We start from the raw sequence: 16,195 nt of genomic DNA on the forward strand, positions 1-16,195 counted from the left end.
ATCTAGCCTATACCATTCACTACAGCAAAGGTACGAATTAACGAATGATTAAGGAGAAATTAAAATTAAATTAATACAGTCACTCCTTTTCCGCTTCCCAAAGGCATGCGCAATCAACAGGAAGTGAATAGTTTTGTTGGTGCTCGTTGTGATGGAGAAATTAAGTAATGGAAAGAAACTTTAAAGTCCTGCCATTGTCTCTTTATTTTAAAGACTGAGGGATGAGCTGCAGGCTACGGGTGCTGTCATCAGTAAGAAAATCAAGCAGCCCTACTGTCTTTTTGTAAGACACAACGTTCGGTGCGTACACACTGATAGTCTAATGACAGCTACAACAACAACAACACCACCACCACACATTGTTTACTGTCGCGTGTCGACGTGAACTGAGCCTTTTCGTAATTTACCTGATGTAATGCATAGTATTGCAGAAGCGAATGTTACTGTACAGTGAAAGGTGGTATTTAAGGCGACGATAATTACGGAGGATTGCGTCGTTTTCGTATTCATTTTGCACCAAGGCCATTAGCTCTGAGCTGTGAATACATATCCTATTATAGCCCAGTCTTCTTCCATGCATTTTTTATGCAACGTTGCAACAGCTTCATGAAATGGGGACAGTAGTCAAGGGGACATCACTCAAACCTATGAAGTGCTACAGACCTGATATTTGCTGAAACTACAAACAGTATAATCCGAATTTTCTGACTAGGACTTTGTACAGCAGATAAGCCTAATAGCATGCTGCAGTTTTGGTTAAAAGTGGCTCCTTGTGTACTGGATAAGAGTTTCCTCGTCCGTGATTACCTCGATCCTTATTTTTGCCTGTGAACTAGCAGTGCCCCTAACCCTCACTCAGGGAGAAAAAGTCCCAGTTGGAGAATTCTAAGGTGAACAGAAAGAGTTATATGACTGTCATATCAGGTCAACTCATAGCAATGCCGTGGTGGGGGTATAGTACACTAGGACTCTCATGGGCTTTCTTGGCCTGGTTAGCATGCTAGTGCAGCACAGTGAATCAGGAGCCTCTTACCAATGCAACTGCTGTGAGTTCAAGGCCAGCTTGTGCTGGATTCCTCTCAGGTTGTATGTGGGAAAGTTTGTCAACCCCAATCAAATAAAAAATAAATGAATCAGTGGAACTCTCAGAATTTTTCGGTCAGATAAGTTAATAATTTGAAGTTGAGATTGAGTTCTGAATCAACACTGGTTCTTCCAGCATTTGGGAGTCGCATTATAATTAAAGTATATGATACATGTATGTCAGTCTATAGAATGTATATATTGTGGCTGACAGGGTTAGCACGCCAGCGCATCTCAGTGACCCAGGAGCCTTTCACCAATGTAGTCGATGTTAGTTCAAGTCCAGCTCATGCTGGCTCCTTCTCCGGCCATACATGGGAAGGTCTGTCAGCAACTCGCTGATGGTTGTGGGTAAACACCAATCAAATAAATAAATAACTTACATGTTATGCTGCTCGAAGGTGATAGTTAGACAGCATATTGAATGTGAACTTTTATGAGATTTTATAAAACTGTCACGTTTTGAAGAAATTTCAAAGTCTGCAAGCAGTGTATCAACACAACAACTATTTTCTTGCTTGATTTTACAGGCTTGTGAAAAAAGGAAGCTAATCATGGTACATGTACATGTATTGAATATGAAGAGTGCATTGTGGTTGTCATGGTTGTAGGTTGCAGTCAGTGCAGTTTCTTCAGGATGTCCCTGTTCAAAGCACGGGACTGGTGGTCTACAACCGTTGGTGAAGAAGAAGAATTTGATTATGGGTGCATGTGCACTGCTAACGTGGACAACTGCAGCAGCGAATATGGTAAGTTTCAAAACCCAAGCACTGCCTTATATTTTTTTCTGATCCAATCTGTGCTCTGGTACAATTTATGCACACAAATCTAAAGTATACCAAAACCAAAATTGCAATGCCCAGTAGTGTTAGGTATGCGACTTTTAACTCTTCAGCATGTTCGTACCAGGGCAGTGGTGTGGGCTTGGTAATATTAAGAACAGCATTGACCATCAGTGAGATAAAGTTGTGTAATTGAAATAAGGACAGCATGGACATAAGGATGCTCAGAATTAAATTATGTGGGAAGGTATTCCTGAGATGTGTTTTGAATTGAGAAGGTTTTATGGGTGTGTTTCAGATAAGATAATCATAGGGAGTTTCCATGGCACCCTGAGGATTTTCAGCCCCTCCCCACCTAAGGCTGAGGACAAGGGGGTGAGCTTCAAACCGGAGGATGTGCTGCTGGAGTCGCAGCTTAATGCTCCTATACTGCATGTGGGAGTTGGCAAGTTTGTGTCGTAAGTGAAGCGAGGCGTACACATGTACATGTACAGTACTCAGAAAATCAGTTAGAACAGTGGACTGTTTCAAAATTGGCTAATTGTCCAGTGAAGGACTGGACTTCATACAAACATGTTTGGAATATGTTTGAAAATTTGGAATTACATGCAGCAATTCAAACAAAATTGTATTTTCAAACTGCGTGTTGGAATGATCTTTGAACATTTTTGTTTGTCAGAAACAAATGTTGTATAGCTTAATACATTAATGTTCTTTAACACATATACATATAAGCATCAGGTGGGCGTTTTTTGGCTGCACAACAGAGATTTTTGTCATTAAATCGTCAGGGGTTAGCACGCCAGTGTGGCACAATGACCCAGGACCCTTCCACCAATGTGGTCGTTGTGAGTTCAAGTCCAGCTCATACAGGCTTCCTCTCCGGCTGTATGTGGGAAGTTCTGCCAGCAACCTGCGGATTGTCATGGGTTTCCATTGGGCTCTGCTCAGTTTCCTCTCACCGTAATACTGACCGTCGTCGTATAAGTCAAACATAGCGCACCGCTTTCGGGACAGGTTCCTGAGCACATTATAGCATACCCTGAACTATAATGAAATGGGATCCAGTATATAGGGCTACAGTCTATCTTTTTTGGGAATTGAATGAAGTTTTATCGATGCAAGATGTGTTTTGTCAAATGCTTTCTTATTGTTAGTTACTATAAACACTTTACTATAAGTTACCCAAGGATTCAACTAATACTCCACAGTACACATGTTTTCATATACGTAACACAAGCATCTCCTCACCGTCGTGTGAGTCATATCCCGCGAAGCTAGCATGGTATCGCATAATCAGGGGGCCAGAGCTGAACTACAGAACTTGGTGCTTGTTAAACATTTCCACAAGCAGAATTCAAGTAATGTAGTTTTTCGTCCACTTTATTTTAAAATAAAAATAGCTACAACACATTTTTTTTATCCAATTCATTCTTATCTGCTCGTATCTGAAGTAATTCATGAAATTTAGATGTCTCAAATGCAAATGGCGGACTGTAGGTGATCATGTGACTGCGTTACAACTAGTGGAACCAAAAAAAATGCTCACCATTTTTATACATATCATGCTAGATCAATGTATTAAATAAGGAAAGAGGAAAAAATTAAGATGCCATTCCTCAACATTTGAGTGAGTTCATCTCAACTCTCAGTGAGCCTGACCTGTTAGCATGCCAGTAAACAAAATCTCACTTCCTGCAGTTTCACACCTGCTTTATTGCCATTAAAAAATCTGATTAAAGTTATCAACATTTACTGAAAGTGTACAAATATTAATCCCTTTGTGGGGAATGCAAGTCACAGTGAGCAAAATGTGTTCTGTATTGCTCATAAAACTACACTCACACGAAGTAGCGCTAAACAACAGCGTGACACGTGTGTTTGAAATCAAACTAGCAAGGAAGAAAACGTAATCAGTTACAACCTCTGGCAATCTTCGTAGAAAAATCCATTTCTTTTTGCTTATACTAAAATACAAAAGCTTAAGCGTAAAATATCAAATAACACGTGTCACTCACCAACAGTACGAAATGAAGCAAATGAGGTCGCGTTATTTACATATATTTTGTGGTTAAAAATCTTTATTCATGTGCAGTTTTAGCTGTTCTCACATGGAAGTACATCACAGTGTTTGGGGGACAAGATTTGGTCCGGTTATATCCGATTACATGCCATATGGAGGCATCTTACAGTGAGGCCACAGTGAAGTAACACTAAATACAAACATGTTTTATTTGTGGCATATTGCACTGAATACTTCCATGTGTCTTTTCATTCTTGTGTTTTGACAGAGGCACAGAGAAGCTTCACTTAGCCATACTGCACCCCAGGAAGTTATCAGTATACAGTGTATCAGGTGACGTTTTGTCTGTCTGTGTAGAGATTGATGAATGCACCCCAAAAAACAACAGGATAGACATTGATGAATACACTCCAAAAAAGAACAGGATAGACATTGATGAAAACACCCCAGAAAACAACATGATAGACATGGATGAATACACTCCAGAAAACAACATGATAAACATTGATAAATACACCCAAAAAAACCGTCATGATAGACATTGATGAATACACCCCAGAAAATAAAAAGATAGACATTGATAAATACACCTCAGAAAACAACATGATAGACATGGATGAATACAGACCAGAAAATAAAAGGATAGACACTGATAAATACACCCCAGAAAACAACATGATAGACATGGATGAATACACCCCCAGAAAATAACAGGATAGACATTGATGAATACACCCCAGAAAACAACAGAATATACATTGATGAATACACCCCAAAAAATAAAAGGATAGACATTGATGAATGCACCCCAGAAAACAACAGAATATACATTGATGAATACACCCCAAAAAATAAAAGGATAGACATTGATGAATGCACCCCAGAAAACAACAGAATATACATTGATGAATACACCCCAAAAAATAAAAGGATAGACATTGATAAATACACCCCAGAAAACAACATGATAGACATGGATGAATACACCCAAAAAACAGCAGGATAGACATTGATGAATGCGCCTCAAAAAAATACAGGACAGGTATTGGTGAACACACTCCCGAAAACTACAGTGTGAACGTTGATAGTATATCCCAGAAAATAGCAGTGTAGACATTCATGAATACATATCAGAAATTGGCAGTGGAGACATTGATGAGCACACCCCAGAAATGACAGGATAGACATTGATGAGCTCAGAAGATTACAGGATAGACATTGATGAGCACACCCCAGAAAATTACAGGATAGACATTGATGAATACACCCCAAGAAAATTACAGTGTAGACATTGATGAAGACTCTCAGAAAATTACAGTGTTGACATTGATGGATACACTCGGAAAATTACATTGTAGACATTGATGAGAACACCCCAGAATATTACAGGATAGACATTGATGAGTATGCTCTAAAAAATTACTGGATAGACATTGATAAATATACCCCAGAAAATGACAGGATAGTCATCTCATGAAAATTACAGTGTAGACGTTGATGAACACTTCTCAGAAAATTACATTGTTGACAGTGATGAATATACCCCAGAAAACTACAGGATAGACACCACCGAGTACACCCAAGAAATTATTGCATAGATACTGATAAGTACATTGATGAATACACCTCATAAGATTACAGTATAGACATTTCAAGAGGGGTTTTGTTCGTCACTTTAAGCATTGATAATTTCACCGCAGAAAATTATAGCGTGGAGATTGATGGATACCATGTTAAAATGACCCTAGTATACAGCATGTCAGATTTGATTTTATCTAGGGTTAGGGTTAAAAAACAAGAATACACACCAGAAATTGAATTGAATTTAATTTAAAATGTTCCAATTTCTTGTTACAGCGGTATCAGGAGCAGTTCAGCATGGCAGCCAGTATCAATTCGTGCTTGTGTATGAACACAACCTGCAGAGAACTGCCTACAGCTTCTGCTTTGGGCCATTTGGTGGGGTCAAAGGTCAGTGTAAATGTATAGAAACAGTCAATGGTCTGTTGAGAGATTTGCAAGGGCTATTTTGGCTTAGATATGGTTTGTTCCTTTGAGAACAGAGCCGTTTGGTTTTCGAATACATGCTACATGTTTGAATGTACAAATTTGGGATACAGGCCAAATAAGAACTGTTGTTTACTGGATTGTTCAAGTTAATGAATCACCTTGATCTTCGAATAGCCCGTGTGGAGGTTATAGCCATGGGTGATAACGTTTGTCACTGTACATTCATTTGACTGCATATTAACTCATTGTTAGATTTACGAGAATTCGCCCAATGCAGTAGCTGTGAGTTCAAATCCAGCTCATGCTGGCTTCCTCTCCAGCTGTACGTGAGAAGGTCTGACAGCAACCTCCGGATGATCGTGGGTTCCCCTGGGCTAATGCTGGCTGCTGTCGTATAAGTGAAATAATACAACACTCAGATTTTTGAGTGAGGCATAAAACACCAATCAGATAAATAAATTTTGAGAGTTTTGAATTAGATTACTTTTTGCTTGAACATATTTTTCTGGTTTTGTTAAACCATTCTTATTGAGATGAAATGAAAACAGAAAAGAAAAAAAAAATAAATAAATCAATAAAATTCAAGCCTTGAAATAATTTTGTTGTAGGACATAATGGCAAATCATCCAGATTTTCACATTTACAAGTCCAGTTGTCCTCTGTTAAAATGCTGTTTGGTGCAGGACATTGTCCTTGTCGTGTAGCTTATTTCTAGGCTTGAAATTTCTATTTTGCTCTGCTCTTATATCTAAGAAACATTTGTGGTGAATTAAGTAAAAAACAGAAATATCCGCTTTAAGGAAGCTGGCTATATCATTGATCATGTTATCAAGTTTATTTAGGTTTTCCAGCAACCTGCGGATGGCCGTGTGTTTCCCCCGGACGCTGCCCAGTTTCCTCCCACCATAATGCTGGCCGCGGTCATACAAGTGAAATATTCTTGAGTATGGCGTAATACACCAATCAAATAAATAAATAAAGAAATTAGTGTTATTCATTGATCATGTTATGATTTAAGAAGATAAGATATTACCTGCGCGCAATTGTTTCGAAAGTGTGTCAACGAATACTGGTAATACATCTTATTTTGTATATTTAAATTTTTAGCCAAACTCAGCGTCCAGTGCAGCTCTCCAAAGTCAGAGTATAACAGTAGCAGTTTTAGTTCATCTTTAATATAATATTACACAATTTTTTTTATGCTGAGTACAAAATTGAAAACTTGGCTGAAACGTAAATCTGTTATTACGTCTTAAACCAGTTTAAACTACAGCAAGGCCCTGTAGTTTATGGTTAAAGTATTAAAGTAGTTTAATTTTAGTTAAACTCCATGGCCAAATACTGTGCTGTGTTACCAGGTAAACATTAACTCCATGGCCAAATACTGTGCTGTGTTACCAAGTAAAGATTAACTCTCTGGCCATATACTGTGCTGTGTTACCAGGTAAAGATTTCATCTGTGTCCAGTCCATGGATGGGACGGTTGCATTGTTTGAGCAGGAGTCCTTTGCATTCAGCCGTTTCCTGCCAGGGGCCGTGTTACCTGGGCCTCTTAAGTACATCCCCCAAACTGACAGCTTTGTGACTGTGTCCTCCAACAGATACCTCGAGTGCTACAAGTATGTTGACGCTGTGCAACGCAGCTGTTGACAGTGTTTTCAAACCAGTTGATTTGTATGTCTTCTCATAAATCAGTAACCCAGCCAATGTCATTTATGAAATATGCTTAAAAAAAGAAGTTTGGGAAATTCCAGTTTGTGGTGATATTTCTCAAAAATATCATTGTCTAAGGGTTTAACATGCATTTGTTATGTAGCTTACGAAGTTGTTTGTATGACGTCCGATATCATGTAGCTGACAATTTCTATCTGTATGACCTCAGATGTCAGATGTCATCTGACAGTTTCTGTTTGTTAGATCTCTGATATCATGTTCCCAACCCTTTTTTTTGTATGATCTCAGATATCCTGTACCTGACAGTTTCTGTTTGTATGACCTCAGGTATCCTGTACCTGACAGTTTCTGTTTGTATGGCCGCAGATATCATGTAGCTAACAGTTTGTGTTTGTTTGGCCGCAGATATTCTGTACTTGACAGTTTGTATTTGTATGGCCGCAGATATCATGTAGCTGACAGTTTCTGTTTGTATGGTAGATATCATGTAGCTGACAGTTTTGGTATGTATGACCTCAGGTATCATGTACCTGTCAGTTTCTGTTAGTATGTCCTCAGATATCATGTGGCTGACACTTTCTGGTTGTATGGCCACAGATTTCGTGTAACTGACAATTTCTGTTTGTATAGCCTCAGATATCCTGTACCTGACAGATTTTGTTTGTATGACATTAGATGTCCTGTACCTGACAGTTACTGTTTGCATGACCTCAGATATCCTGTACCTGTCAGTTTCTGTTAGTATGTCCTCAGATATCATGTAGGTGACAGTTTCTGTTAGTATGTCCTCAGATATCATGTAGGTGACAGTTTCTGTTTGTATGACCTCAGACATGATGCACTTGACAGTTCCTGTTGGTATGACCTCAGATATCCTGTACCTGTCAGTTTCTGATTCTATGACCTCCGGTATCATGTGGCTGACAGTTTCTGTTTCTATGACCTCAGATATCGTGTAGCTGACAATTTCTATCTGTATGACCTCAGATGTCATTTATCTGACAGTTTCTGTTTGTTAGATCTCTGATATCATGTTCCCAACCCTTTTTTTGTATGATCTCAGATGTCATGTACTTGACAGTTTCTGTTTGTATGACCTCAGGTATCCTGTACCTGACAGTTTCTGTTTGTATGACCTTAGGTATCCTGTACCTGACAGTTTCTGTTTGTATGGCCGCAGATATCATGTAGCTAACAGTTTGTGTTTGTATGACCTCAGATATCATGTACCTGACAGTTTCTGTTTGTATGTCCTCATATATGATGTAGCTGACAGTTTCTGTTTGTATGTCCTCATATATGATGTAACTGACAATTTCTGTTTGTATGACGTCAGATATCAGACTTTGGCCGTATCAACAGATGGTCCTAAAGAGGAGTCCCAGAGCATCAAGTCAGGCAAACGATTAACCGTAAGTCATTCCTTTATTAACAAATTTTTTTTTTTTGGTTTTAATAATTCGTCTGTTGCAGACCACATCTCTGAGAGCTGGTAAAAGAGTGACTATCACATATTATTGTAGTTATATGCATTCATTGGATTGATATTTAATGTCATACTCAAGAGTTTTTCTTTTACCCTAATTCCTCAACCTTTTTGCCTATAGAAAAGCAACTTTCAGTCCAATTTATGCACATTTTTAATATGATTTTGGAGACAAGACTACATTGGTAGGATTGGTCATTTTCAGAGCTTCTTAAAAAGTGTAATTTCATCAGTCAGCACCTTCAGAATATGCTTGAATAAACATCGTGCAAACATGCGAAAAGGCTGAAGAATTGTAGTATATGATGTAGTATAGAAGTGGCCATGGTAAACCACCAGCCTCTGACAAGTTACTGACAAACATTCTCATGATAACTGATAATATGCATGCCATTTTGGTGGAATTCAACTGCTTATTGTCACAAGTACCCTGCTAACAGTTAGAGCGTGGGAATATTCAAATTCCTTGTCCAGCTCATGCTGGCTTCCTCTCCAGCCATAAAGTGGGAAGGTCTGTTAGTAACCTGAGGATGGTCGTGGGTTTCCCCTGGGGCTCTGCCCGGTTTCCTCCCACCATAATGCTGGCCGTCATTGTATAAGTGTAATATACTTGAGTATGGTGTAAAACACCAGTCAAAGAAATAAATAAATACATAAATCAAATTCCTTGTCCATTCCTTGTCAGAATTCCAATTTTGCGTCCGAAATGATGCTCTTTTCATATTCTGCCAAAGGATGAAAATAACCTGCAATTTTAAAAGAAATATACTTTTGCTTTTGTTTTCAGTGTGATTGGGCGTTCAATATAGGAGAACAGGCCCGTAATATAGCTGTGATAACTCTAAGTCAGAATACACCAGCCGTGCTTGTATTAGGTGAGTGCTTACTCCATTCAGTGTAGGAAAACAGACCCATAATACAGGTGTGATAACTCTAGTCAGACCACACCCGCTGTGCTTATATTAGGTGAGTGCTTACTCCATTCAGTGTAGGAAAAACAGACCCATAATACAGGTGTGATAACTCTAGTCAGACCACACCCGCTGTGCTTATATTAGGTGAGTTAGGAGAATAGACCTTTAATACAGGTGTGATAACCACTCCAGCAGTGTTCATGTAAAGTGAGTGCTCCATTGAGTACAGGAGAACAGGCCCGTCATGTAGTGGCAATAACCACTCCAGCAGTGCTTGTATAAGGTGAGTGCTCACTCCTTTGAGTACAGGAGAACAGGCCTGTAGTGTAGCTGTGGTAACTCTAAGAACACAACAGCTATGCTTATATTACATGCGAGTGAGTGCACACGCCATTTTACAGGTACGACATAGGAGAACAAGCGTGTAACAGATACCTTTAGGATAGTAGGTGAGGTAATTAGCATGCCAGTGTGGAGCAATGACCCAGGATCCTCTCACCAATGCGGTCGCTGTGAGTTCAAGTCCAGCTCTTGCTGGCTTCCTGTTCGGCCTTAGTGGGAAGTCTGGTTGTGGATTTCCCCTGGGCTCTGCCCGGTTTCCTCCCACCATAATACCCGTAAGTGAAGTACTGTTGAGTATGTTGTGAAACACCAATCAAATAATTACAGGAAAGTACATGTAAACGAAAACTGTTCATGTGTTTAAGCCAATTATGCCAGGTTATCTCCCTTGGTTATCTGCATGGGTAACTCAAGAGTGAGTGAGTGCTTGGGGTTTAACGTCGTACTTAATGATTTTTCAGTCATATAATGACGAAGGAATCCTTAGAGTGCATGTAATGTTCCGAATTTCCACCACTCTTTTATTTAGTTCTGCTTCACTGAGACGGCTTACCGAAGACAAGTAAGCCGCCTCACCGGAGCCATTATACTGATACGGCTCAACCAGTCGTTGCACTATCCCCTTCATGCTGAACGCAAAGAACTTCCTCTTTTTAAGGTCTTTGGTGTGACTCAACCCAGGATTGATCCTGGATCTACTGCCCCCGAAGTGGGTGCTGTACCAACTATGCTATCGGGGCCGGTCCGTGGTTTAAAGAAGAAGAAAATGAAAGAGCATGAAAACTTATTTGCAACTATGATCTTTAATGTTTTTTTGGACTTTTTTTTAAGAGAAAAAGGTATTTGAAAATATTTTTGTATGGTGGGACCAACTTTTGATATTTATCGTTGTTGCATAAGGATGTGATGCTTGTCTAATAAATTTATTTGAATGTAAATTTGTTGTTTATATCGAAACATATGCACTTAGCCTAAATTATGATAATATTTATGAACGTATTAAAAATATAAATATGATCCCAATTGAGGTTTAATACATTTGTTCTATATTTATTAAGCCTGTGTTACATCCTCATTTATGACATTATTAAACAAAGACTATAAATATCAAAAGGTGGTCCCAAATACCCACCATACAAAAATTATTTTCAAGTCTCTTTTTATCTCCTTCAGGAAAAATCAAAAATAATGTTGAAGACCACATTTAGGGATAACTTTTCGCACTCTTTCATCTGAACTTTATGTCATTTTTATGTTTTCTCCACCTTTAAGATTTCTTGCGCATGTTGTTGCATTTTGCGTCCATTTTAAATCTTGCCTCCTGTTTCCTCCACAACCACAAACCTCAAAATGAAGTTATTCGAATACCAATAATGTGATGAATAAAGCGAATAGAAATCAATTCCGCAAGACAGTGAAAACAATTGATCATCGATCTTATGTTTTACGTGCAGGAGAGAGAAGCATACTGTGTGTGACAGACACAGGGAAACTGAAGTTTGCAAAGAAGCTGGATTATAGTGCTACCTGCTTGTGCGCTTACGCTGGTGAGTGGTATCACTACAGATTCTCTGACAACATTTAGGTGGGTGTTGCTGCAGATGTTCTAACTGGGTGGGTGTCATGTCTGGTGTCTAAGGTGGGATGCTTCACTGAGAAAGCACTTTCAGTGTAATTGAAAGTATCGCATACGACCTTCTGGAGTAGTATAAAAACTGACAAGAACAAGTTGTTGATAACGGAATGGCAGAAATCCTTTGGTAAACAGCTTGTCAGGACAGAACAACTCATTGGGAAAAAAATACCATAGCTAAGACAACCAGGTAAGAAAATATTAGCTTGGTACGCATGACCTGTGCCTACATCACTCAGCCAAGTGCATTTATGTCTAAAATGGCCCACACATGCTCAGTATTTCCGTCAAAATTATTTTCCACACACGTTCAACATTATTGAATCAATATTTAGTCTGAAACCAAACACCACCATGAATGAATCAATCAGTTTAGCCGTTGTCATAGCACTTTCAAGTCTAAAGAAATGGGCGAAAAAGGGGTGGAAAGTGGACGAAACAGTGGCGCCTCCTGCTGAAAAATTTGCCCACACCAATCTACTGCAAGAACTTCCACAAAACAAGACAGGAGATAATTAAAACATTTTTGTCTGTATTATTGTAGTCTTCCGATTTGATCATTCATATAGCCAGGGTAGCTCACGGAATGGTACAGTCGCATCAAGGAGGAAGGCTTGCTCTTGTTTCTTTAGGTCATACATGATGCTTTCACATCGACGTCCATGTGGATGAAATTCTATGGGTTGCTTTAAAAGCAACACAACGCTATACACATTGTCATGTATACTTTTAAGTGTGGGATTTAAACATTTTTTGTGTCTCTTCACAGTAAAAGAGAACTCTATCAGTTACCTGGTGGGCACTCAGACTGGCTCAGTACGTGTGTACCAAGACACCACCCTGAAGTGGGCGGCTACTATGCAGCATGTGGCAGTGCACCTGGAGGTGGCTACATTCAGGTGAGGTCAAAGGTCAGGTGTACTCTTCACAAAAATACGTCTTATTAACAATGCTGTCTCCCTTCTTATAAACTGGTTTCAGCTAACGTACATGTGGTATTCTGGCCTTATGGTGGGCAGTGTTGGATATATATACATGGAGTTGTCTCCCCTGCTCTGTACCATTGTAAATACCTTCAGCGCAGGATAGACATAACGCTAGACTTGGTGTCTTCAAACGACATTTATGAGAATGCAAGATGGTGCAATTTCTAAGTGCATGTCTAGAGCACTCGTTTTTTGGCAAGCAACTTGCCATGTAAAATAGCATGGTCATCATTAATGCGACAAAGTTTGTAGGCGCTGTCCAATTTCAGTATGCTTTTATTTGTGTGTTACACATGGTTGTCTCAAGGTATAACTGACCGTGCAAGTATAGCATCCTTCAGATTTGAGTAAATTTCATATCAAAAAAGTAAATTAAAAAAACAAACATAGTTGCCCCCCCTTTTGACAGTTGTCGGTGGGTGTTCAATGATTATTGCAAAAGGTAGCAGTAAGATTCCAACTCTTTCTCCAGGTAGGTGTGGTGTATTCATGAATAATAACAAAACACATCTAACCCTAACCCTGAAATAAACATGTTTTCAGTGATGACGTGTTTCATTAATGTTCGTGAATATTACGCCACGCCTTCCTGGAGAAAGGGTTGGAATCTTACCACTACATGTACCTTTGCAAAAGCCAATATTAGAAACTTTTTTAATGCTGCATCTAATTCACATACAGAGGCCCATGCTGGCTCAGATGGTTAAAGCACTGGGCCACAATGAGGTTGTGAGTTCAAATCCAGCCTTTGCTGTTTTTGGCTACTTGGAGTGAGAAGGTTTGCCAGGGACTTGCTGATGGTTAGTGGTTTACTCCAGACTCACTGGTTTCCGCCACCTATAAACCTGATTGTCGTTATATCATGTGAAAATTCTGGATTATATTCTGTTATATATGCATCGATAATGTATCCCACATAATTTAAAAAAAAAAGAAAGAACTTATTTTTGTGATATTGCTTAACTGAGATATTGCAGTTCAAATTAATCTAAATCATTCACATTTAGAAACTCGAAAAAGGAGGCCACCTTGGTTATTGAGCGCTTCTGCCTTTTAGCCATATAAATGGGGTGCTACATCATATTTCATTTTTCTGTATCATGGCACCTCCTATGGCTTTGTAAGAATTCCAGATTGAAAGTTGATTTTACAGAGTTACCAACTTTGTCAGTGCAAAATTCCTATGGCCTTTTAGATCTGTTTCCAACTCTCTTCCAAAATAACAGAGGTTAAATTATTTGTTGAATTTAACTCATGTGCAGTGCATCTGTACTCTGACAGAGACCTGAAGGGTGTGATCGTGAGTCTAAGTGACTGGGGCAGACTGGAGTGTTCTTATCTGGGTACAGATCCGGCCATCTTTGTCCCACCGACATCCGAGTCACGGGAAGTGAACTACACAGACATGGATAAAGAGATGATACAGCTACAGAGACAGATTAAGGAAAAATCTCACAAGACAAGTGGGTAGCTCACAAGACAAGTGGGTAGCTCGTAAGTCAAGTGGGTAGTCCACAAGTCTAGTAGGTATTTCACTACACTACACATAGGTAGCTCACAAGACAAGTTGGCTACTCCCAAGACAAAGAGTCAAATCACAAGACGAGTAGGTAGCTCACAAGTCAAGTGGGTAGCTCGTAAGACAAGTGGGTAGTCCACAAGTTTAGTAGGTATTTCACTACACTACACATAGGTAGCTCACAAGACAAGTTGGCAACTCCCAAGACAAAGAGGCAAATCACAAGACAAGTAGGTAGCTCACAAGACAAGTAGGTAGCTCGTAAGACAAGTGGGTAGTCCACAAGTCTAGTAGGTATTTCACTACACTACACATAGGTAGCTCACAAGACAAGTAGGTAGCTCACAAGACAAGTGGGTAGCTCACAAGACATGTGGGTAGCTCACAAGACATGTAGGGAGCTCACAAGACATGTAGGTAGCTCACAAGACAAGTGGGTCACTCACAAGACAAGAAGGTAGCTCACAAGACTTGTAGTTAGCTCACAAGACAAGTAGTTTTCTTGTAAATGTTTATCTCTGACGGCAAATATGTATCTCATGTGTACCTTACATGAGGGTACATCTACAAATTTGGTCAACGCATTATTCCTTTTCATGTACATTGTATGTATTTATAATAACATTTGAATATATTTACATTGCTAATAAATGTTTGTTGTGTTTTTTCCCTCAGATGTCCTGCCTTCTGTGTCGTCAGAAGATGATCTCATCGTCATGGCAACAACAAACCCAGAGCTGGACCAACCATCAGTAAGTGTGATTTATCTTAAATTAAAATTGAAAAAAAAAAAAAAAGTGTTGATATTTTTGGGAACACAACTTACATTTTAAACCAGTAATAGAATATTTAAGGAGAACTGTTACAGAACATTTTGAAACCAAACATTTTGCAATCATTTAAGATCAATATGTTTAAAAAATTTAAGGAAAAAAAGATTATAGACTATGTAAGGAAAAAATGTGTTAGCACAATTTAGAACAGAGTAGAACATGTAAGAACATAATGTGTAGAAACATTTGAAGACAAAGGGTGCTGGAATATTTTAGGAGAGAATGTTTCACAACATTTTAACACAAGTTTTCTCTTTGTAACAGTTTAGTGTTTATCTTTAGTGTGTTACTGAATTGTGCCTGGGGTTCACAATGCCTCAATCTGACGTATTCCAGCTGGAAACAACGAGCATCACATCGGAGTAAAAGTTTTAACACTTACTCTATTGTTTTTCGCAGCAACCTGAGAATGGTTGTGGGTTTTCCACAGGTTTCCTCCCACCATACTGCTAGCTGCCTTCGTATCAGTGTAATATTCTTGAGCATGGCGTAAAATACAAATCAAATAAATAATTAACTCACTTTGTTCCTGTGTTTCAGGTAGCCTCGGGTGTTGAAGTTCAAGATGATATTTCTATTCCCTCCATATCAGTAAAGGTACTGTGTTTGTGTGATAGGTAACATAAACTATGTGCATAAGTAGACTAGGGGTGAATTCTGTATTGTTTTGCTTTCTTGACTTGGAACAAAGTTGATAAGCCGTTTGGTATCAGTTTTATGAGCAACTTGACACAGGATAATAGAAACTAACTGTACATTCATCTTTATGGAAAATTTCATAATCATTGTGTCTTTGGAAACTTTTTGTTCTGAATTTGTTCCCATGATCGGCCTAACACTTTTTGCTAACTGAACATAGGATGGATTTCCATTTAATATCTTCATTGTGCAGGTTGGTGAGAAGAAAATA

General features: G+C 38.9%; 1 protein-coding gene across 1 annotated transcript in view; it reads left to right on the forward strand.

The window, feature by feature from the left end:
- Window positions 1-163: 163 nt before the first annotated feature.
- LOC135464596 (protein PTHB1-like) overlaps window positions 164-16,195 on the forward strand; it is a 41,887-nt gene continuing 25,855 nt past the window's right edge. The window contains exons 1-13 of the mRNA XM_064742038.1: window positions 164-300; window positions 1,695-1,832; window positions 2,164-2,323; window positions 4,157-4,221; window positions 5,746-5,859; window positions 7,343-7,517; window positions 8,909-8,984; window positions 9,846-9,933; window positions 11,769-11,861; window positions 12,717-12,846; window positions 14,215-14,396; window positions 15,128-15,204; window positions 15,826-15,882. Of these exons, the coding sequence (XP_064598108.1) occupies window positions 1,721-1,832; window positions 2,164-2,323; window positions 4,157-4,221; window positions 5,746-5,859; window positions 7,343-7,517; window positions 8,909-8,984; window positions 9,846-9,933; window positions 11,769-11,861; window positions 12,717-12,846; window positions 14,215-14,396; window positions 15,128-15,204; window positions 15,826-15,882 (1,329 nt within the window). The 5' untranslated portion in view covers window positions 164-300; window positions 1,695-1,720. The remainder of the gene's footprint in view (window positions 301-1,694; window positions 1,833-2,163; window positions 2,324-4,156; window positions 4,222-5,745; window positions 5,860-7,342; window positions 7,518-8,908; window positions 8,985-9,845; window positions 9,934-11,768; window positions 11,862-12,716; window positions 12,847-14,214; window positions 14,397-15,127; window positions 15,205-15,825; window positions 15,883-16,195) is intronic.

This window comes from Liolophura sinensis, chromosome 4 (assembly GCF_032854445.1).
Source record: "Liolophura sinensis isolate JHLJ2023 chromosome 4, CUHK_Ljap_v2, whole genome shotgun sequence".
Classification (NCBI taxonomy): domain Eukaryota; kingdom Metazoa; phylum Mollusca; class Polyplacophora; order Chitonida; family Chitonidae; genus Liolophura; species Liolophura sinensis.